The 23,712-nt window shown below is 38.2% G+C and overlaps 1 protein-coding gene across 1 annotated transcript; it reads right to left on the reverse strand.

Annotated features, from left to right (window-relative positions):
- Positions 1–10,187: 10,187 nt before the first annotated feature.
- On the reverse strand, positions 10,188–22,831 carry slc35e1.S (solute carrier family 35 member E1 S homeolog). The gene is made up of 6 exons (XM_018243726.2): positions 22,065–22,831; positions 16,821–16,891; positions 15,972–16,109; positions 15,209–15,334; positions 12,608–12,853; positions 10,188–12,443 (listed from the first exon to the last, which is right to left on the reverse strand). The coding sequence occupies exons 1-6, from the start codon at positions 22,417–22,419 to the stop codon at positions 12,222–12,224; spliced, it is 1,158 nt and encodes a 385-aa protein (XP_018099215.1). The 5' UTR covers positions 22,420–22,831; the 3' UTR covers positions 10,188–12,221.
- Positions 22,832–23,712: the final 881 nt, after the last annotated feature.

Below are 23,712 nucleotides of genomic sequence, written 5' to 3' on the forward strand. Positions count from 1 at the left end.
CACTCGCATACATTTTTGGGGGATCGGGGGGTATCACACACTAATCACATGCACATAACGCACAAATTGCCACACACAGAAGCAATTACACTATTTGTCACATTTGTTTTTTGCCTGAAACATTTTTTATTGCCATTGCGAATAGTATATTCTCTAATTGTACTGCACAATACCGTTTGTATGTTATTACGGAGATTGTATTGCAATTTTGGTGCATTTTTAGTCATTTTTTTTATCGAATTTTCAGCTCTGTATAGGTGTTTGCTTGTTTTTGTCCATAAAACCTATTTGGCCAAGCGAAAATATTCAAACTGTGATTCTAACTGCTGATTACACTAGGCGAGAAATAAAAAAAGCATTGATTTTTGAGGTTTTATTAGATGTTATCGATGTTAGTGATTTTATTGCATTTTGCACTGTTCTTTGTTACTTTGTTTTTCCCATGTAAATTTTGTCTGTTTTCTGTCCATTTGGGGGTGTCTGTGCACCACACAGTGTTGGTATGTCTTTCATAATGGGCATCAAAGTGTTCAGTAGACCCCTATGTTCATATTTAGGATGTTTTATGCTGATACGTTACGAGAGAAAAGACAATGTAGTAATCGGCTTTCTTATCTTCCCCACTTTTCTTGTGTCAATACAAGATAAGAAAGTAAAGCGATTTAGTGTGCTGGCTTCTGTTGCACTAGACTGAGCTCAAATCCCAGCCGTGCCTCTGACCAGTTCAGTCTTTCTTTGCTGCACCTCTTGCAAACTTGCCTTCCTGACGGCTAAACTATTCATCTGCTTCCACCTGTCCTGTTGTGTCATTTACGACTGCACTTAATTCAAGTCCTTTTGTGCAGAAGCTCTACTGTTGTTGTTGTAGGATGTTATAAGCCCAGTCCACTGTGGGAAAGGCCAATAGAATAAATCAACGTTTCAGTGGGGAATTGCATCCCTGCCATTAAAATCATTTATTGGATTTTATACAGGACAAACAGTTTGTGGCATGCACAACATTTCGGGGGACTTCTTCCTTTTTTCCTTGTCCCTAACACAGACTCCTACAGGTTTCCCATAGAAGCGTTCTGCTCTGTGTCTCTTCCAGTTGACTGATGGACTTCTTTTAATAGTCCCAGCCCAGAAACACAGTAAGATTCAGGGGTAGCCAATCACAGCTCCACAGCCTTCACACAAGGAAAGATATACTTCAGTTCCTTGTCAAGTCCACCTAACTGCTGATTGCTATGCAATGAGCTGGGAGCCTTGTGTTCCCCCTTTGCAGCCAACAGATGGTGGAGATGTTTGCTGGCAGGCTGTGGTGAGTTTTTAGGGGTACATTTCATGAAAGCAGTACAAAATGCAACTTTTAAAGGCCCATTCCTTTAGACGTGTATAATGTAATGACATGTAGGTGTACTTGATACTACAAATTCCCATTAAAAACAAATAGTTTTCACTTCACTACACGGCAAATACATAAGAGCTACTGTGTCAAGTTTGGGGAAATTTTGTCAGATCATGTTGTACCATTTTCTAATGTAACAACTTGAAAGAGTGAAGCACCAGGGTGATCGACGTGGGACATGCCACCCTTCAGCTGAGGACCCAGCACTTCAAAATGAGCCCTGCAACACCTTAATTCACATAGGCATATGCCTAGACACCTTTACTGAGCTTGACTCACCATCAGGAATTTTGCACTTATGCACCATCCGTGATGACTTTGTGCTGCCTGAAAGTAGCTGTCAAATTCCACCTTCTGACAAAGCTGTCAATGTGAATCCCGATGCATACCCGGACCACTGTAGAGTGCGTTGGGAAGATCTTCGCTCTGATTTGATCCAGGTAGAGCTTCTTACATGGACTGCTGCCAGCAGTGTTTCCAAAGTCAGTGCCACAATTACTTGGAAATCAAACACCTGTAAATCTCACAGCTGTAGTGGGGGCAGTTCTCTGTAGGTTTGGCAAAAAATCAGATTTTGTGTGTAACTATGCCACGATCTCTGCCCTTCATCTAGCTAACAGTGAGCATGGGATTGAGACATCTCCCAGAAGCAGAAGAATAGCAGAGGAGACAGAAGCATGCACCTCCCAGCAGGAACCCGAAGGTGGTGAGGCAGTAACATCCAAGCAGGCACAGGGTTCCAACCCCTTGGAAATGGCACAGGGATCTGGCCTTTCCATCTACCATCAAGGGGTAAATTTGCAATAACACAAAACATACACTCCCTCATACCCCTACTGGTGTGCATACATAGTAAGTTAGGTTGAAAAAAAGACAATGTTCAACCTTAAGTCTATATATAACCTGCCTAACTGCTAGTTGATCCTGAGCTTTCTAAATCTGCTATTCTTCCACTTCTGGAAGAATATTCAGAGCTCTAAATACAAAACAAATGCTATTTTTCATGATCTAGGGATTTATACCAGAAAAATATTTTATGCACAAAAATTAAACTAATTTGAAAAGCCTTAAGTTAGTGCATACAAACTGTCCCAGAAGTCACTTCAGCTACTGAATAATCAACACATATACTGCATTTGTTGCAAAGTAAAAAACACCATAAAATACGTTGATCCCCCAAACCAAATATTATTGGAAATTATACATTCAGCCGAATCTAAAATGGCTAACCATGTCTTTCTACTACAAACTACTAAGTCACAATACTTTCCCAAAATTGTCGGTTTTTATGAAATATCTGAAAATTGCCCATTGTGCATTGAATTACCAACATTTCTTGTCCTGAAAGTCAAAAAATTAAGTTAGCACATACAATCAGACTCAGAATTCACAGTCCGCTACTGAATAAGCAACACTTTTATCTACAGAACGTAGATTCTACGTTCTGTGGCACTTAAAGGGTTAAAAACCCGATATTTTAGGTACTCTATGAATAAGTGGCATTTGCTTACTTACAAGATTTCGAATGTTTATAATTTAAATGTTTTATTGTTTCCAAGGGCTGCACTCTGTGTTAGAAAAACATTTACCAAATTTGAATTAATGACCCATGCACAAAGTGATAAGAACTTGACTGGCCTGTAATGAGCCCTAACCTCAGAACAAATAAGCATCTGTTGGGTGAACTGTTATGTTGATATCAGCTACGTCTGAGCAACTAACACAAACCTGGGCTTGGCAATGGATATATTTATATCTGGTTAGATAGACATATTTAAGTGTACACCATAAGAAAAAAAAAAGGCAGGAAGACGAGGGCAAAATCTGAGGGGAAAGGTGGCAAAATCTGAGGGGAAAGGTGGTGTAAACCAGGGATGTCCACCTGACATCTATAGCTGATCTATAAATCCCTGCACCCCAACTACTCATGGAGAGGAGTTGTAGTTTCACAGCAGCTAGTGGGCCTCCATAAAACATTACATGAACTAAACACATCTAGCACATTTGACTGTGAAGGTTCTCATCCATCCAGGTCATGGTATATACAACTCAAGTCAAAACAATTTGACTGATTGTTTTCCCTCTTGAAGATGTTTCGCTAGTCATCTGACTGGATTTCTCAATTCAGAAAATTCCTCAATTGAGGTCTCCTTGCTGCTGGTCAACTTTGACCGCAGTAGGTCAGGTCAAAAAGCATATGGTAGTAGCCCTCCATAGTGAGCCTGATCTGGACTCTTCATTACAAGCTGCCTGACTGACCCATTGCTTTTACCTGGACTCGGAGACTGGTTAACCCTTGTGTGCCTTGCTTTGAATCATATCCTTCTATTGTCTGCCTATTAACCCTACCTTATTGCTGTGTTACCTGTCTGTGACAGTTTTGAATGAAGTTTGGACCAGGCAGCAGATACCAAAACAGCAAACACACATTCTCTTCAACTCTCCCCCTAATTGGCCTTTAGGAAGAACCCCCCCCCCCCGCTTCAAACCAAGCCCATTCATAGAGGCCAGCCCCACATGTCTACCAAAAGCACAGGAACAGAAAAAGTAGAAATTGTAAGATCATTCACCTTTGAGACTGTGAAACCACAGATGGCCCATAACCTATGGAAGTACCTATCTCTGTTTTTGGTCTACATCAATATTTCCACAGCTACATTCTATAATACAGGGTCTTTATCACATAGATAAGTATGCCATGCAAAATAGTTACAATATTACTTTTTAAATATGAATTTCACCTGACAAATTTATTCAAGACATAACGCAAGAATTGCGTGGAGTGCCGAAGTCGCCTCCCAGTCACCGCATCAACAGTCTTTTGGCATCTTATAATAATAAATCATTTTACCTGTGAATCTTAGTAAATACTCTAGGAAATTCTCTACAAGATCACGTAAAGAATGTTAAAATAATATAAACGCCTTTTCCCCTTTTTTTTTTTATTCTCTGTTGAAAATTCTTGAAATGTTTGTGTGACACTGATCAGACATACTTTGTGTCTAAAAATGCTGTTCTTATTCTTATATAAAAGACGCGAATACAAAAAAAATATGAATTTCACTCACCATCTTTTCTTCCCCCGTCCCTTACATTCTGCTTCAATGAATCCATTATTATCATAAACAAAAATATTGGTAACTTCAAAATAAACTTTTGGGCATAAAGCAATGTTACTCACACACAAAATATTCTACTGACCGGGTAATGAAACAAAGATTTTTTTATTGTTAATAAAAATATAAAAAATATCTATTCACATTTTTTGAGGATTGTCTGAACTGATCTTATGTATAATAATGTTAATCTATCTGATAATTTAGCACAAGATGAGTGCTTTAGATATATAATTTGGACAAAGTTAACATATATAGGCGATAAAGAGGACAATCAACTGTTGGACTTACAGGGGGGTAGGCCACAGCCAATCAATAGAATATTGACCTCTATAGAAATCTAAATAGAACATCTTCTATAGAAAGCTGGTGACATTTTTAATTCTGGAGACGCACGAGACCTTCTAATGACTTATAATTTGGCAAAAGGCCAAGCCTGCCACCACTTCTAGGCAGAATCTATGAACAGGTCCCTAATTTATACTATTTATATAATTACACAATATATTATAAAGTACAGGATCATCTTTTCAAAAACACTAGAATATTAAAGGAATTGCTGGCTTTTTTGTCAACTTTTAGTATGATGTAGAGAGTGATATTCTAAGACAATTTGCAATTGATTTTCGTTTTTTATTTGTGGGTTTTAGAGTTATTTAGCTTTAAATTAAACAGCTACGCAGTTTGCAATTTCTGCGATCTGATTGCTAGAGCCTAAAATTACCCTAGCAACTATGCACAAGAGTGAAATACGAATAGGACAAGGCCAGAATCGAAAGATGAGTAATAAAAAGTAGCAATAACAAAAAATATGTAGCTTTACAGAACATTTGTTTTAACATGGGGTTGGTGGAAATAGACAAGAAATAATTAAAAAAAGTGCTTAGAATTGGCATTATAATATACTAAAAGTTTACTTCAAGGTGAACCACCCCCTTTAAGGTCTACCAAGCAATTAAAATTAGGTCTGCAATTTCTTGGAGATGCACCATTCAGAGGTTATTCTGTTTCAAGCCTGGTTGTCTTAACTAAACTGTGTGAAGACTCACCATAGACAGCAGCTCCTTCACCATAGTGCCTATATTTATGGAAATGATGGCTGCATATAGTGTAATGTAATGTGCCCTTTATTATTGTTTGTAATACCTTTGCCCAGTTTTTTGGAAAAGGTAAGGATGAGACGTGAAGTTTATAGCAGTTGCCTCAAAAACGCCACTGCATAAAGAAAATAGATGGATAGCATGTTCAGAATAGTATTTGCAATACTTTTCACATTTCCATACCCTTGTGTTTTCTTCTCACAAGATTTTTGGGGGGTTCTTTGTACCGTTTACTAGTACAGGTATGGGAACAGTTATCCTGAATGCTCGGGACCTGGGGTTGGATCGTCACACCTTAAGTCTACTAGAAAATCATGTAAACATTGAATAAACCCAATAGGCTGCTTCTGCGTCTAACAAGGATTAATTATATCTTAGTTTGGATCATGTACGAGGTAGTGTTTTATTATTACAGAGAAAAAGGAAATCATTTGTAAAAATTATTTGGATAAAATGGAGTCTATGGGAGACGGCCTTCCCGTAATTCGTAGCTTTCTGGATAATGGATCCCATACCTGTAGTGGAGATGATTTTTCTCTAGCAAATGAGACTACCATTATAAAAACATAACAAGTGAGTTTTTTTCTGTGTTCCACTGCGGAAATGCATGGCTGTACAAAGCCGATTCTTATTCTCTATTGTGCCTGTCCTAATGGGACCACTATGAACAGGGCCATCAGGGGGACACTGGGGGGACAATCGTCCCGGGCCCGAAGGCTTCTGTACGTTAAAGGGGGGCCTTGTCGTGCTGCATTTCCTGTATTAGCCAGGACCCCCTTGAGCTGCCGAAGTAGAAGGCGAGTTGCGCTGAAGTAGGAGCTGAGTTGTGGCGAAGTAGGAGCCGAGCCGCAGAAGTAGGAGCTGAGTCGAAAGCTAAAAGGAGATGAAAAAGAGGAAGAAGAAAGGTAGTTCCACTGAACACTAATGGTCTTTTCTTGGGCACTATTTTTTTTTTACTTGAAGGGGGCCCCATGGCCACCTATTTTTTTTTTTTTAACTTGGTGGGTCCTGGCCACAAAGGGTGTTCTTTTACTTGTACGGGTCACTGGACACCAATGTTTTCTTTTAACTTGTAGGGGGCCATACCACATTTTTTTTTCTTTCCAACTTGTAGGGGGGCCACGCCATCGGTGGTTTTTGTTATATGCAGTGGGGCCCATAAAATGTTGTTGTATGGGGCCCCGCAAATTCTGATGGCGACCCTGATTATGAAGCAATGAACGCACTTCACAGTGGTCCCTTCAGTTCAGTTCCAATAGGAAAGAATGGGTTCTACAGTAATAGCTTATTTCTATTGCTTGAACATGTGTAAAAGAGTAAATCAGCTTGATACTGTACAAGGCAACAGATTTTCCTTATTCAGAATAAGGATGCACCAAATGCAGTATTCAGTTTGGTATTCGGCCAGGATTCAGATTTAGTCAAATCCTCGTGCCTGGCCAAACCGAATCAGAATCCTTAAAATCACTTGAGCTTTCGTCACAAAGAAAGGAAGAAAAAAAAATGTTTCTCTTTTTCTCTTCCCGCCCCTGATTTGCACATGCAAGTAAGAATTAGGATTTTGGTTCACCCAGATCTTTCCCGAATTTTTCTAAATAGTGGATTCAGTACACCCCTAGTTCTGAGTAATAAAAGGTTTTGTGTAGAATACACACCAGGCATTAAATACAGCAACTTATTATTTTATTGTTCTGATTCTTTCTGGACACAGCCCAAACACAAGCAATTTCAAAGACACTTTCACAGTTTTCTTAATCCTACTCCCTTTTTGTGGGAGAAAAGAAAGTCCTTTTTACAGTACACAGAAGAATCTGTTTGCAAAAATCCTAAATATTCTTCAAACAGCTACATTTTCTTTTGTGACATGATTAAGGCCCATATATACATACACATTAGTGAATACTTATGTACACTCTTCTAATAAACAAAATCATTCCACATGTAAAGCCAGTGTCTGATCAAACCAAGGGATTCAGCAGAAGAAGTCAAAAAGATGCAGAGGAAGGATAGCAAGCAACGTGTATGAGAATATTATCTCTTATTTATGAAGCACCATCATATTACTAAGCTCTGTACAGATGATGATTAGACATTCACATCAGTCCCTGCCCCCGTTGAGTTTACAATCTTTTCTCACTGACACAAACCAACATACCCAAGGGGCAATTCTATCAACAGGCAAAGACACTTACATTTTGCTTTATGGCTTGGGGAGGAAACAGAAGCACCCAGAAAAAAAGGATTATACCCTGGGAAAAAATGGTGGATAATGGAGACTATATTTTTAGGCTAAACATATGATCAAAGCCAACCTCTGCCCACAGCATCATTAATAGTGTTTCTCTTGCTTTTTACATTTTGTGTTCAATACAGTTTTCTCATTATACAGCTAAAAAACATTTACACATAAAAAAAATGTAATTACTGAATGTAAGAAGACAAAATATGACAAATTCTAATGTCCTTAAATTACCAATAGATGAGTCCCATACTGCTAACGATATTATTTATTGCACGCTAACATTGATAGTCCTGTGTTTATTCCTCCATTTCCAATAATGGTTTTTGTAGGTACAAATATATGCCACTGGAACAAACCACTGATGAAATGTCTGATTCTTAAAACTGAAAGGAAAAATAGTAATTTCTAACGGTTTCAGAGGTAATGTACGTTTACTTTGCCCTATTTCATTGACATAAAAGACACAAAGCTATTTTCAAGTATGCTAGCTGCAAAGTGCTAGTGTTCACAACAATTTGACCTCACTCAAGATGTGTGTATATATATAAATACACATATATATATATATATATATATATATATATATATATATATATATACATATATATACACACACACAGTTCAGGCTGTGGTGCACTCCAATCCAGCAGAGTTTTACTGCCTGGGTGCTGTCACATATAGTGTAGATAGTCGTATTCCAAGGAATGACGCACTCCAGGACTTCATAATGAGATCAAGCAAAGTGAAGTTTTATTTGTCAACGTTTCGGTCCAGTCTGGACCTTTCTCAGGAAAAAAAACCTTTTAAATAAATTATAAAGAATCCCCATAATACTTCATACAAAATAATATGTGCATTTGTTGCTTGCTGTAGCAAGTGTCACAAAACAATCTTCTGCTAAGAATTTTACCACTTCCAGTTGCCATTTCTAAGGGGAAGAAATAAAGAAGGGCACATCACTGTGGAGTCATGGCAGGTGGGTTGAGGAGAGGAAGCAACACAGGAAGCCCAGAAACATAACAAGTTGAAACTGGTACCAAGAGAGTTATGTTGGACAACCCTAAATAAAATACGTATATTTCCTAGAAATTATACCTGTATATTAAGGGGAAAATTTTCTTAAGGTCGAATATCAAGGGTTAATTAACCCTCGATATTCGACTGCCAAATTGAAATCCTTCGACTTCGAGGTCAAAGGATTTACCGCAATTAGTTCGATAGAACGATTAAATCCTTCAAATCGTTCGATTCGAAGGATTTTAATCCATCAATCGAACGATTTTTCCTCGACCAAAAAAAGATAGCAAAGCCTATTGGGACCTTCCCCATAGGCTAACATTGACTTCAGTAGGTTTTAGGTGGCGAACTAGGGGGTCGAAGTTTTTTTTTAAAGAGACAGTACTTCGACTATCGAATGGTCTTTAGTTCGAATCGTTCAAAAAAATGAAAATAGGGTAACATTCTTGACAAAACACAGATAGGACAAAGTTACTTTTTTTGCTTTAAAGTGGACCTGTCACCCAGACATAAAAACCTGTATAATTAGTCCTTTTCCAATTAAACATGAAATCCAATTTATTTTTTATTAAAACATCCATACTTGTTGTAAACTCATTTAAAAATCTCAGCTGTCAATCATATATTGCCTGCCCCTCCTCTATGCCTTAGGCATAGAGGATAATGCAAGGCTTGTATTAATAACAGTGTTGACAAAATGGCAGCTGCCTGCTTGCTATAATTAGTAATTCCCAGGCTGAAGGAAACAAGATTCAAATAAATTATATAGTATAAATAAAGATTTTTTTGCTTGACTAAACATGATAAAATAGGATTCGGAATTATTTTTTAAGGTGACAGGTCCCCTTTAACTTTTAGGGAAGGTGGATGGCACTAGCAGCATATGAACAAATCCCTCTTTACCATACCCTGTATGCCCTCCCTTATAACACAGAACAGGATCTCACTGCTTAAACCCTTGCAACTGAAGATTATGTGACCCTTTAGTATTGTGTCACATACTGGCAGAATTCTTGGATAAGAGAAGGGGGTGTAGAGATAATAAAAATGGTAGAGGTATGGCATACTTGAATAGGAAAAGCCAACGGGCAAGTCAAAGTCCAGAGTATCTGGTAATAGTAAAAACAGGACATTAGGCTTGCTGCCCTACACCTACTGTGTACTGTTTAACCACTATATTGCTTTGCTCCTAGCTCAAGAATCTGAACAGTGTCTTCCCTCAAGTTAAGTAAACAAGTGTGATTGTTTCTAAATGGGCACACAAATGGCAACAAATCCTTATTCAAAAATCATTATATATGTATTTGAGCTCCCTCGTCTGATTCAAGATATGGGTTTGCCATTTTTTTTTTTTTCGGTGGCACAAACACTGTAGAAGTGTTGCATTTTACAGAAAAGATCTGTCTTCACCCTCATTGCCCAGAAAACCATGGGAGAAGTTTTACTTTAACAAAATGAAAATTATAAATACTGTATCTCAGCACGGAGGCTCATGGCACACAAACATTTGTAATGTGACATAAGTAGAGCTCAAACATGCCTGGTGAAGCTGGCATTTGTTTTAATGGAAACCGCCTGTAACCTGACCTCTTGGCAGGTTTCAGTTAAAACCACCACTGAAGAATATGTCTGTGTGTCTATGCCTAATATGTTGTGAATTAAGCTTCTCCCATAGGCAGCCTCCAGAGCACTAGCCCCAAAAAATAGTCCAAAACAACCAACTACTTAGAATTAGCTGAATCAGTCAGCAAAAAACGTTTATATTCATAACATTTAGATTACACACATGCACCCCTACCGCCAAAGAGCAGTTACAGCCAATATAATTCAACAGAACTTTACTGGGAGGAGGCAGTGGGCCTACAAGTTACCCCATCAGTTTTGTTCATCAGTTGGGATACCTTTGGACTGTCTAAACTTCTATGATCCTAAGAGTATCTGGGTCTGCTGTCCCAATTGTTACACATCCTACGAGTAATGGGAGCACAAGTATATTTTTAGTTCTGGGGGTTTAAAGTGCACAGATACAAATTAAGTTCTTTACAATATTCACTGAGTGTATGGCGTGAGACGAACCAACCAATATCATTAAAATACTTGGATATGGGCTGGCTCGTTGATCGGCCAGGTCAGAAAATGTTGAAGAGGCCCCTTTGGAGGTGCCCAAACATTGGTTTACTTCTAAATCATCCAATACAGGTAGAATTCTATCATTTCTACTTGTATATCTGACATTTTAGCTCTAGGTGTCTGTATTGAAAACGAACAATCGGAATTATTATGCCTAAAGCCACCTTAAGAGCTTTGACTTTGAGACCTCACTTACTTTATGCCACAGCTATAGGGGTCTGGATTCCTTATTTAGCCATTTAGGGCATTTACATGTTATGCAACAATGCAGGGCACCACTGAATGCAAATTTTTTACTATAAAAAAAAAAAAAAAAAGGAACATGGGTCACGTGAAAAAATCTGTTGATGCTCAACCGGAATAGTATGAACAAAAAAGAATGTGGATCTACTCAAAAAAGTGTATTCTTATTTCAAGTCATTCTGTATAACACCAAATTCATGCATAACAACTTCCTCATCATAATTTGTTTGGACGACTTCAATGTGGGCTTGTCAGATTTAGACATCATAACAATACAGATTTTCCCCCTTTATTTGACACGGCGCAAATATTGCACTAGAATTGCAACAGCAATTTCTGCTCAACTTGATGAATCACCAAACAACATGGATCTATAACGCTACACATTTCTTATTCTAATGCTCCTAAGGATAATGCTCTTTGTAGTTCCAAAAACAGTGATTACAGCTTAGCAGCCATTTAAAAGCACAACTATACAGGAATACAGGACTTGTATGTACAGGTTTAAATTAATAGACACTTTTTGGCCAGTATTTTGTTTTTGTCCGTCTTAAATAACAAGGTGGCCATAAAAGGATTAAGAAGAGACTGCTCTGTAAGGCTAATTAGGCATCATTAAAAACACATGCAACATTTGCAGACAGCAATGACTCCAGGATAACCAGGCGAAAACAGCCATACGGAGAATGAATATGATGCAATTAACACACATCCTGGTGTTTTCCATCAGTTCAAAATATGGTAGGTATTCCAGAAGCAGATATGAACTGGTTTCTAAATAATTGGTTGGACCATATTAACAAGAAAAGTGCATCTTCAAGCTGTATTTCCACTTTGCTTCTTGAACTTGTAGAAATTCCAAGCATGCTATAGCTTAGCCAGAGATCAGAGGCATGACAAATTAGACCATGGGCATGATTTGGATCAGCTGGAAAGGGTGAAGAGAGATAAAGACAATGCTTTGTAAAAAGCGAGCGTGGGCTTCAGACATCATAGCGGTTGTGCGCTGTGGGGTGACTCTGCCTACTGTACTGAAAGTGGTCAGTAAGCACATTGGTCCGACCATATTGGTAGTCTCTTCCAGGTGGGTAGTTGGCCATGCCATTTTGCATCTTCTCTGGAGGTCCATGGTGATGGTCCTGGAGCTCCCCGGATGTAAGAGGAAGAAGCTGTTTCTTTGCCTCTTGGTTTGCATCATATTTTGCCTGTGGGAAGAACAAAAGATTGCTTTATAAAGAAGCTACTCAAACTCCACTTGAATCTTGCTGTGATACAGCAGTTAAAGTAACCACATGGCTCCTATTCACTCCATGTGCACACAAGAATGGTGTTGCAAGAAAGTAACCAGCTCAGTCTGACAGATACTCACCTTATTATAAAGGAAGACACCAAGTATGGCAGTCATCATGCCTAGGACGTTGGTACCAGTAACAGGATTACGAAGCATAATGAGTGAAACGGTGATGACCATGATCCTCTTAGTGGCATTGGCTACAGAATAACTGAGAGGGCTAATCAAATTCAGGATGCTGAAGGCAATGAGATTTTGAGCAAAGTTGCAAGTGCCACTGACCACAAGAAGGAAGAGTGTCCATGGCCACTGTGATACAGAACTCTATGGGAAAAACAAAGAAGTTGCAAATGAAAGGATTAAGAAATTGTTTTAAAAAAATAAAAAATCATTTAGTTTAATTTTCTTTGTACTGGGTGCTAAAGGTCTTGAAGGAAATAGACTGTAGGTTCTCCTACAGCACTTGCCTTTTGCATACATAAATGAGGTCCGTACTATCTATATAAATTATAATAATTAGGTAACTATAAATAAAAGGGATTCCAGGACTACATTTTAAAGAAATGGAGCCCAGAACAGAAGGATTCAGAATGAGAGAACATACTACTAATTTGTAATACAGGTATGGGACCAGATATCCAGAATGTTTGGGACCTGGGGTTTTTCCGGATAACTGATCTTTTCATAATCTGGATCTTCATACCTTAAGTCTACTAGAAAATCATGTAAACATTAAATACACCCAAAAGGCTGGTTTTGCTTTCAATATTGATTAACTATATCTTAGTTAGATCAAGTACAAAGTACAGTTTTATTATTACAGAGAAAAAGGAAATTTTAAAAATTTGGATTAATTTATTATAATGGAGACTACCTTTCCGTAATTTTGAACTTTCTGGATAATGGTTTTCTGGATAACGGATCCAATACCTGTATAAAGCCTATTCTCAAATGAGATATAACATCACATTTTCTTGCTATTGGTAATTGTAATTACAGCAACACAGTTTCTTTGGCCATTAGTAGCATAGCAGTTAATATGCAACACACTTTCAAAATATATTGTATAGACTCTTATGATAAAAGCTACACTAATCATTCACTATCTTACAGTTTAGATAGCAATTGTCAGTTTTAAACACCAGTCATGTCAAAACTGCAGCCCTAAAAGTCAATGAATATCACAAGTCACATACTACACGGAGATACATGTCATATTCAAAGTATTGTGAATAATTTCCCTGTGCAGGATGTGTTGTGTGCAAGCTGCACATAAGAGAAAAGATCCACAATAAAGACTTCAGCAATCAATTGCTTTGGACGACTGAAAAAGAGCCTTTAAAAGAAAACTTACAAGATTACCACCTAAAACCTGGCAAGTTTATTATTTCAATTAAAATAAAAAAATATTTTGCAGCAATCACTGAAAAAAAAACAAGCCACAGATGGCTGAGGTTGGACCACGGAAATCAATCTTCAACCATTTGAAAATCTTCGCAACCTGGCTGTGCAGCCTGTAACTTACCGTAAAGGGATTCTGTCATGATTTTTATAATGTCGTTTTTATGTCTAAATTACACTTACACTGCACATAATTCACTCTACCGTGTAAAATACACCAACAAGTGTATTTTTTTTTTTACGATGTAATATTGGTGTGTAGGCAGCCATCTCAGGTAATTTTGCCTGGTCATGTGCTTTCAGAAAGAGCCAGCGCTTTAGGATGGAACTGCTTTCTGGCAGGCTGTTTCTCCTACTCAATGTAAAAATGTGTTGCAGTGGGACCTGGATTTTACTATTGAGTGCTGTTCTTAGATCTACCAGGTGTTATCTTGTGTCAGGGAGCTGTCTGGTTACCTTGTTATTGTTCTGTTGTTAGCCTGCTGGGGGGGGGGGGGGTGATATCACTACAACTTGCTGTACAGCAATAAAGAGTGACTGAAGTTTATAAGAGCACAAGTCACATGACTGGGTGCAGCTGAGAAGCTGACAATTTGTCTAGCCCCATGTTAGATTTCAAAATTAAATATAAAAAAAACTGATTGCTCTTTTGAGAAATGGATTTCAGTGCAGAATTCTGCTGGAGCAGCAATATTAACGGATGTGTTTTCCCATGACAGTATCCCTTTAAAAGATACTGCATGTTACTACTGGTAACAGGTGGGGCCAGACAATGTGCATTTGAATATGCAGCACCTGTGCTAAATGGATATTATAGCGGATGGAGTATAGGAGCATACAAAAATATTTACATTTTAAATACGTGTCGTTACAAGCATACAGCATGCATTAATATACTGCTTTATTGGAGAGCAACATTCCTCCCAGGAGGGGCAGGGAGGAGAAAAGCAGGTGCAATGTACAGTCCTAAAAATATTCAGATGAGCTTAACTAATATGGGAACTGACTCGCTGGAAACGTTTTCGGAGCGTGGTATAATTAAGGAATAATTACCACAAAAAGAAAATGCGGCATGCATGTTTATACAATACTGGCTACATTACTGAAAATAATTTAAAATGTATATGCTTATTATTTCTATTACTTGCTAAGGCTTTTTTGTGTTTGCAAAGAAATAAAACTTTATCTAAAGCTATTAAAATAATAATTCAAGGCAGAAAAGCAAAACATTGTACAAAAAAAAAACAAACAAGTTACAAATCTGAAAAACAGGCTTACCAAGTCACTATCCACCAAGAAGGATGACAGGTCTATTAGCACCCAGGTGGGTATCATAAAAAATATAGCATGACAGCCCAGGTGGTTCAGTAATCGTAAATGGTGTATCCGAGTGTCCCGCAAGACCTAGATTTGACGAGAATAGAAAAATTGTTCTATTAAAATAGAAAAATGATCAGTAGGGGCTACTCTTTGTTCGACAGACAAATATGCCTATCTGTACCCAGCATAATAAATAAACAAGACACAGAAAAAATCCCAGTCACAAAGAAAGTTACTTTGACACTATGGCTGGTGATATATGATTAGGACTACATGCAGAAACTCATCAATATTCAGAGAATTATAGAAGAAAATGGCACCAATAATGGGTGCAACAATAAACTGAGACATAGGTATAATTACTTTTAAACATGGACAGTTTGAGTAAAAAAGACCCCATGTAATTTACTTTACTGGAGTCAGTGGAGGAGTTTTACTTGCTTGCTTGGATAACAGTATGGTAGCTTTAACCTACTTTTTAAAATATGTAAATACAATGCAACAAGCTTACTTACAAAAACAGCAACGAAATCTTTAGCAAACACGGAGCACCAGCGAATTAAAAACATCCATTTATTAGAAATGCATTAAAATATGAGAACAGAGCGTAGTGAGCTCGACAGCTTTGACGCGTTTCGTGGATAACCCACTTCCCTGAGGAAGTGTTTACAAAAACAGGACTGTATCCTTTAACAGATCGCTCAATAAAATATTTTCTAACCTTTTTGGAGAAAATATTTTGTAGAGAAAAGCAGAGGGTGGCAGCCAAAGCGCTGATGAGACCCCACATGTCGAAGGAGATCTCGGTTACTGTTGCTAGCATAACACCTCCAATAATAGGGACAAGAGACAGATAAACCTGAAAAAGACAAAATAAATTTGATAATGTGCAAGTAAACAACCCAGGGTGTTATACATAAGACAAGCCACCACTCATAAAACATTTATATTTTAGAATACTTCCTCTGTTTACATCATGTCACTAATAGTATGGTTGCTTCATTCTCAATATTTAAATTGTCATCCTGCAACTTTGCTCAAAATCTCATTCCCTCCACCTTAAAGGGGATCTCAACAAAAACATAAGCTTTTTGAAACGTAAACATAATTCTAAGCAACTTTGCAATAAACATCAGTTAAAAAAATATGCAGATTAATATTTTGCATGTTACACTGTACAGGGAAAACAACGACTTAAAACCACAGATATATTAATTAAACTTTTACCACATAACACAACTAATTTACTCAAGGGAGACCCAGCATGTGCAAAAGGGTTAGTGGACGTCCCGACAGATTTAAAAAAAAAAAAAAAAAAGATTACATTACAAGTTGATTCCTGCAGTCTGGTAAATAGAGCAACATATCTAGAAGACTATAAAAAGTGGTTTATTATGTATGCGGACACAGGCTTAAGAAGTGAGTAAAAAGTTTATGTGTGCTGACATTGGTTTGCATATTATTCCATAAGAAATGACTAATATGTTATACAGTCTAGATTTTTCAATATGGCAACTACCTAGATGGCTGATGTTGCCAAACCCTACAGACAGAAATGGCTCCTTCTCACCTTGGTGGTTTGTTTTTCCTTCATTATTATCCGGGACAGTAGCACCACCCATATTGGCATTGTAGCCTTTACTGTAAAATAAAAAGAAACACTGATGTCACAAAGCAGAAAATAAGGTGGGTGGTCACTTCAACCTGAACAGGATCAGCATATTACCCCCATTAGACTTTTATTGCACACCTCAATGTCATCTGCTCAGATTGCCTGGTTGCAGGTGTACCTCACACAATAGCAAATGCTCTTTTCGCCCCCATAGGTCCAGGTTCCCTGTAAACAACAGCTTCACTTAAAATTACATCAGCTTAATACAGAAAAGGTGCAATAACACTGCCTGAACTTCCCCAAACATTCCTGATTCCATAGACTAAAAGGAACCCACAATATTGTGTCAGTGTGTTAGCTCTCTGTGTGTTTGCCAGTTCTCCACTCACACTTCAATCTCACTGTAATGCAAATCTCTACTCTTAGGGGCATATGCATTATGCTGTGTAAACCAAAATTCACCAAAAAACCTGTCAAAAGCTGCAGATTTATAAAGGTGTGTTTTACGTAGTGCAACCACCAGATATAATGCCATTATTTTACACCATTTCAGACATGTGTAAGCAAGTTCTTCTGGCAGAAGTCACTTAAAAAAATGTGTAAAAAATAAGGCTGTTTAAAATGGTGAAGTCTTGTAGTGTGTGTTGCATTGTGTCACTGTTTGTACACGGCCTATTATGGTAAGCAGAGGATTCCAAGGCCAAGAATGTACCACTTTACAATGAAACAGCGTGAGGTAGGGGTTGCATATTATGTTTATAAAACTTTTATGCTTCAATTATGTTTCAGATGCTGTTTATGCACCTGTTCTACATAAAGCCAACTGAATGAGCATGCGTCAAAAAGGCATATATGTTTTCTTTAAAGGACAGAAAAAGTTAAATTAAACAGAGGGGTGCACACCCAATGATTAATAGCGTACAGAAAACTGTACTGTCCCTAGGTCCTTCAGGATGAACAACAAGGAGTTTCATATGGACCTGGGCTAGCACACACATGGTAGAGTGAAAATGATGGCTTTTCGCTGTACTGTGCATGTGCAAACAGTGCAAAGAAGGCAGAGGTTTGCTCCATGATGCTTGCTCAGAAACACCCAGAACCGGTGCAGTTTTCTGCTAACAGAAGCAGCAGCCTGCAGTATCAGGCAAGCGCTTATAATTATTGGGGGTACCTAACATTAGGCACACCCTAGTGATTATAACTTTCCTTCTCCATTAGGGCACAAGAAGAGACTGCACTGGCAATGAGGATAAAAGACTGTAAAGCTGTTTATTTAGAGGAATCACACAATATTTTAGGGTGAAGCACACAACCAAGGTAGGGTTCCATGCTAAAAAGTTATGTGGATTAGTGATGAGAAGATCAGAAACTTTTCAACCTGAACCCAGCCCGACCCACTACTTCCCAACGCACAGCCAACCCAGCCCAAAGTCCTCTCCTGGATCTGACTCAGCTAATTTCTCTCTCTAAATATATATATAATATTACATTATATATGTTACAGGAAGAGAAATAGACTAAATAAAAAGTGCTCAACCAAACCCTTAATGTATGTTACTATAAAGCTCTAAAAAACTTAAGAAATTTTTTTTTACCGATATTTACAATATGCAAATATGGGTTAATAGTCTGCATTATTCTATTAAGAATTCAAAGCACACTTAACACATTTATATATTATAAAGAACTCCATAACACACACACCTAATGGTCGCCATCTCTTTATTTGATAACAAGTTGTCTAATTCTGGGCAGTGTCATTCTGTGACTACTAAAGCAAATAAAGTTCTGTCTTGCATAAAAAAGGGTATTAACTCAAGGGATGAAAACATAATTATGCCTCTTTAAAGGTCCCTGGTGAGGCCTCATCTGGAGTATGCAGTGCAGTTTTGGACTCCAGTCCTTAAGAGGGATATAAATGAGCTGGAGAGAGTGCAGAGACGTGCAACTAAATTGGTTAGAGGGATGGAAGACAAATTATGAGGGTAGACTGTCAAGGTCGGGGTTGTTTTCTCTGGAAAAAAGGCGCTTGCGAGGGGACATGATTACACTTTACAAGTACATTAGAGGACATTATAGACAAATAACAGGGGACCTTTTTACCCATAAAGTGGATCACCGTACCAGAGGACAACCCTTTAGACTAGAAGAAAATAACTTTCATTTGAAGCAACGTAGGGGGTTCTTCACAGTCAGGACAGTGAGGTTGTGGAATGCACTGCCAGGTGATGTTGTGATGGCTGATTCAGTTAATGCCTTTAAGAATGGCTTGGATGATTTTTTGGACAGACATAATATCAAAGGCTATTGTGATACTAAGCTCTATAGTTAGTATAGATATGGGTATATAGAATTTAATTAAAAGTAGGGAGGGGTGTGTGTATGGATGCTGGGTTTTCATTTGGAGGGGTTGAACTTGATGGACCTTGTCTTTTTTCAACCCAATTTAACTATGTAACTATGTATGTAACTATGTAACTATGATTGGTAGACATTTAATTGAGCAAAAGCAAAAGCAACACACTAAAACAGTAGCAGTTATACGCATCAAATATTTCCCACATTGTCCTGACTGTAGGAGTGCCAGATGGGAAAACTGTTCCTGGCTCAGTCAAATATTGACCCAAGGGGAGGGCAGAGCTAGGTATTGCATAGCTAACGTGTAATACTTTTGTTAAAACTTCCATAACGTATGTAGAAACTTCCATTTCAAGCATCGACAATTCAGAGCAGTTTGACAGGGTCAGGCTTTAAACTTTGAGCAAACTCCCCTGACCACTAATTAACTACCTTATAAGCAAATATTTTAACGATTTATATTAAGTACTAATTATAGAATGTATTTTTTGTGACTTACGTACTGACTGATATGAGCTATCATCTACATGAACTTTCAAGAAGTGGTAGGACTATTGTTATTAGGCTCCACAGCACATTACAAGCACACGACATTTTTCGTGAACAAATATTGCAGCTGCTTATCAGTCACAGTCCCTATAGTTCCTGAGTCGTCCCTGAGCAGTTGCAGGGTCTTTTTACATTTTAGTGTAACCCTAATACACCATGGCTCATCTATAAAATGATTTGTGAGTTTTCAGCATAGTAAAAAAAAAAAAATCAATTTCACCCTTTTGTCAAAGTACTGGTATGGGATCAGTTATCCGGAAACCCGTTATCCAGAAAGCTCCAAATTACAGAAAGGCCATCAACCATAGACTCCATTTTATGATTTCCTTTTTCTCTGCAATAATAAAACAGAATCTTGTACTTGATAAAAGCTAAGATCTAATAAATCCATATTGTAAGCAAAACAAGAGTATTTGGTTTATTTAATATTTACATGATTTAGTCTAGTAGTCTTAAGGTATGAAGATCCAAAGTACATTAAGATCCCCTATCCGGATAACTCCAGGTACCAAGCATTCTGGATGACAGGTCCCATTCCTGTAAAACCTTCCTAAATGCTAGGTGAACTTTTATATAGTCCATATAAGGGGCATGGCCAGAAAATTTGGCACTCTACACTTGTGTTCAAGGGGGGCCCAGACAACTTGCCCATGACCCAAAGATTTCTGATGGAAGCCCTGTCTGTCTCCAACTGCCAAAAATATTATTAGTATGTGAAAAAGGGTGATGCCCAAAAACATATTGTGTCAGCTCCTATAAGTCAGCACTTGAAGCAGTGATGCTTGATTATGTCCTGATATCTTTTGTTAGCTGAACGACTCAGTAGGAGGGTCAGAACTTGAGTCATATCACTGCTGTATACTTTTAATGGGGTTCACTTTTAAATTAACTTTTAGTATGATTTAGAGAGTGATAGTCTGATGCAATTTATTCATTTTGGTTATTTAATTATTTAAAGTGGTTGTCATTGTTTATTATTTGTGATTTTTGGGTTATTTAGCCTTTTATTCAACAGCTCTTTCATTTGCAATTTGAGGTATTGGTTTGTAGCCTTACAGAACATTTGTTTTTTTGATGGGGCCAGCGACATTCATATGAAGTCAGAAGAAGGTAAATCATTTGAAAACTATGTAAAAAAACAGAAAGCCAATTGAAAAGTTGCTTAGAATACATTCTACTAAAATTAAACTTAAAGGTGAACCACCCCTTTACGTGAAACCTTTAAGTTAACTTTTAGTATGTTATAGAATGGCCAATTCTGAGCAACTTTTCAGTTGGTCCTCACTATTTATTTTTTTTTATAGTTTTTGAATTATTTTCCCTCCTCCCTCTGACGCTTTCCAGCTTTGAAATGTATTGCTATTGCTACTTTTTATTACACATCTTTCTATGCAGGCCTCTCCTAATCATATCCCAGTCTCTTATTTAAATAAGTGTGTGGTTGCTAGGGTAATTCAGACCCCAGTAACCAGGCTGCTGAAATGGCAAACTGGAGAGCTGCTGAAAAAAAACAACTAAATAATTCAAAAATGAGGAATAATAAAAAACGTAAACCATTTGCAAATTGTCTCAGAACATCACTCTCGACATCATACTAAAAGTTAATTTAAAGGTGCCAATATAAAATGGCAAATTGTAAGCATGTATATTTTATAGTTTTTTTTTTAGTTATTTGCCTTTTTCTTCTGACTTTTTGCAGCTTTCAACTGGCCGTTGCTGACCCCTTCACAAAAACAAACCAAAAGTTCTGTAAGGCTACAAATGTATTGTTATTGCTACTTTTTATCACTCATCTTTCTATTCAGGCCTCTCCTATTCATATTCCAGTCTCGTATTCAAATCAATGCATGGTTGTTATGGTAATTTGGGCCCTAGCAACCAGATTTAAAATGCAGCTGCTGAATAAAAAAGCTAAATAACTCAAAAACCTTATATAAAAACCAATTGTGTCAGGACATCACTCTCTACATCATACTAAAAGTTAATTTATAGGGAACAAGCCTTTTAACATATGAGCTAAACTGTCTAGCCCATCTCACGTGCACCTTTCACTAGTCCTAGTCTGATCATAACACCCATATCTCATTATGCCTCACATGGACACATATATAGACTATAGGCATCTACTCACACCCATGACTGGATATGAGGATAAAGCTCACATCATCATCATTTCTCTCCTGAGTCAGTCACCCCCTCCCCCCTGAGTATTTTTTTTTGTTTGGATTGTGCCATGTAAATGTACCAATCTCTGTATTATTCCATTTCCGCGCCTTACCCCAGCGCCAGACTCACCTGTATGTGCGTAGGAGACGGGCACCTTCCAGATGCTGAAATGTGCAGACACCGAGGCGAAGTACTTGCCGAAGGCCAGCGGGATGATGTACCAGCGGTAATAGCGGGCTGGCAGCTGCGTGTGTGGGACTCCCCAGGCTCGGAGCAGCGGGGGAAGGAAGCAGCAAATGGCAAGAATGTGAAACAGTGACACGGTGACCGGATAAGGGAACCCATTGAGAATGATCTTGTTCACCACGTTGCCTCCTGAGCTCACCGAGTACCAGAGAAGGCAGAGCACAGCCACCCGTACCCCATCACGGACATTACCTCCTTGCCCCGGTCCCCCACCTCCTGCCCCTGACACTGCAGCCATTGCCCCCACTCCCCCTCTCGGGGGAAACCTAGCACCGGACAGGGACACACAAGAGAGACGTGGAAATGCGGACGTCAAGAGAATGGGAGGGAGGAATAGAGTGTTTTCATATAGCCGTCACTTCCGCTTAGTTAGCCATTGAAACCCGAACCTTTTCTTCCAATTCCCTTAATACCGCACGCCGTATCTACAAAAAGACTATCGTTTTTGTTAGATTGATTATAAAGCGTACACCAAATACCACATCTGACCCCTTTACGACATCAAGGGCGGCCGCCACCTTTGTAGCGAATGGGATTTCATATATGAAACGCTATATAACATAATTGTGTAACGGGCAGAGTTATTGCCCTTTAATTCAATATGTATGGATTCATTAATATCTCAATAAACTGACTGAAACGGGCAAGTCTGTAAAATTCATCTGCCTATGATCTCCCAAATCTACCATGTAGTGAAGTACAGGGATAATTGTTTTGATCGGCAGCCCACAATATATTGTTACATGTATGGCTAGTGACACATTTCTCAATTTTAGCAGATATTGAGTCCTATAATACATTTTGCTATGAGTACTGTGTTGATAGTAATCTGGTCAGAGCCCAATGGTTGCTGCTAAAGAGATCACAGCTGTTTTGCAAAAAGCCTCCAAGTGTGTCCAGTGTAATATAACAACCTTTACAAGTAGGGATGCACCAAATCCACTATTTTGGATTCGGTTGAACCCCCAAATCCTTCTTGAGAGATTCGGCCGAATACTGAACCCTAATTTGCATTAGGAAGGGGCAAACATTTTTTTACTTCCTTGTTTTTTAACAAAAAGTCAAGTGATTTCCCTCCTGCCCCTAATTTGCATATGCATATTAAGATTTGATTCGGCCAAATTCAAATCCCAAACCGAATCCTGGATTCGGTGCATCCCCACTTAAAATGTACATACACAGTCAAGCGCGGATGGTGGTAAAGGCTTTTTAAAATATGCTGAGTTCCAGTCCCACTGAAGAAGTCATCAAAAATAGGCAGACCGTTTACTAAAAGGGCTAAAAGCCCAGCTTCAGAGCACAAGAATGGGGTAATGTATCAGATGTAAACCATATTTTACCTGTTGCTCATAGTGTATGTTCTTTGGTATCTGTGTAGCAAAAAAACAAGATATTAATGTACATTAAAAGTCAACTTTTATGGAGGAGGAGGCTTAATTTGTGGTGCCGCTAACTCCTGGTATGCTGGCACACTGCATGCATTATTTACATGCTTAGCATCCCAACATGTCTGCCCTAACTAGGAGCTCCT

Source organism: Xenopus laevis, chromosome 1S (genome assembly GCF_017654675.1).
Source record: "Xenopus laevis strain J_2021 chromosome 1S, Xenopus_laevis_v10.1, whole genome shotgun sequence".
Classification (NCBI taxonomy): domain Eukaryota; kingdom Metazoa; phylum Chordata; class Amphibia; order Anura; family Pipidae; genus Xenopus; species Xenopus laevis.

Excerpts from the sequence above, each read along its gene's own strand:
- slc35e1.S (XM_018243726.2), bottom strand. The coding sequence starts at position 22,419 with ATGGCTGCAGTGTCAGGGGCAGGAGGTGGGGGACCGGGGCAAGGAGGT. Across the intron at positions 16,110-16,820 it reads AGGAAAAACAAACCACCAAG|GTTTATCTGTCTCTTGTCCC; the intron begins GTGAGAAGGAGC and ends TGTCTTTTTCAG. Across the intron at positions 15,335-15,971 it reads AAAATATTTTCTCCAAAAAG|GTCTTGCGGGACACTCGGAT; the intron begins GTTAGAAAATAT and ends CGTCAAATCTAG.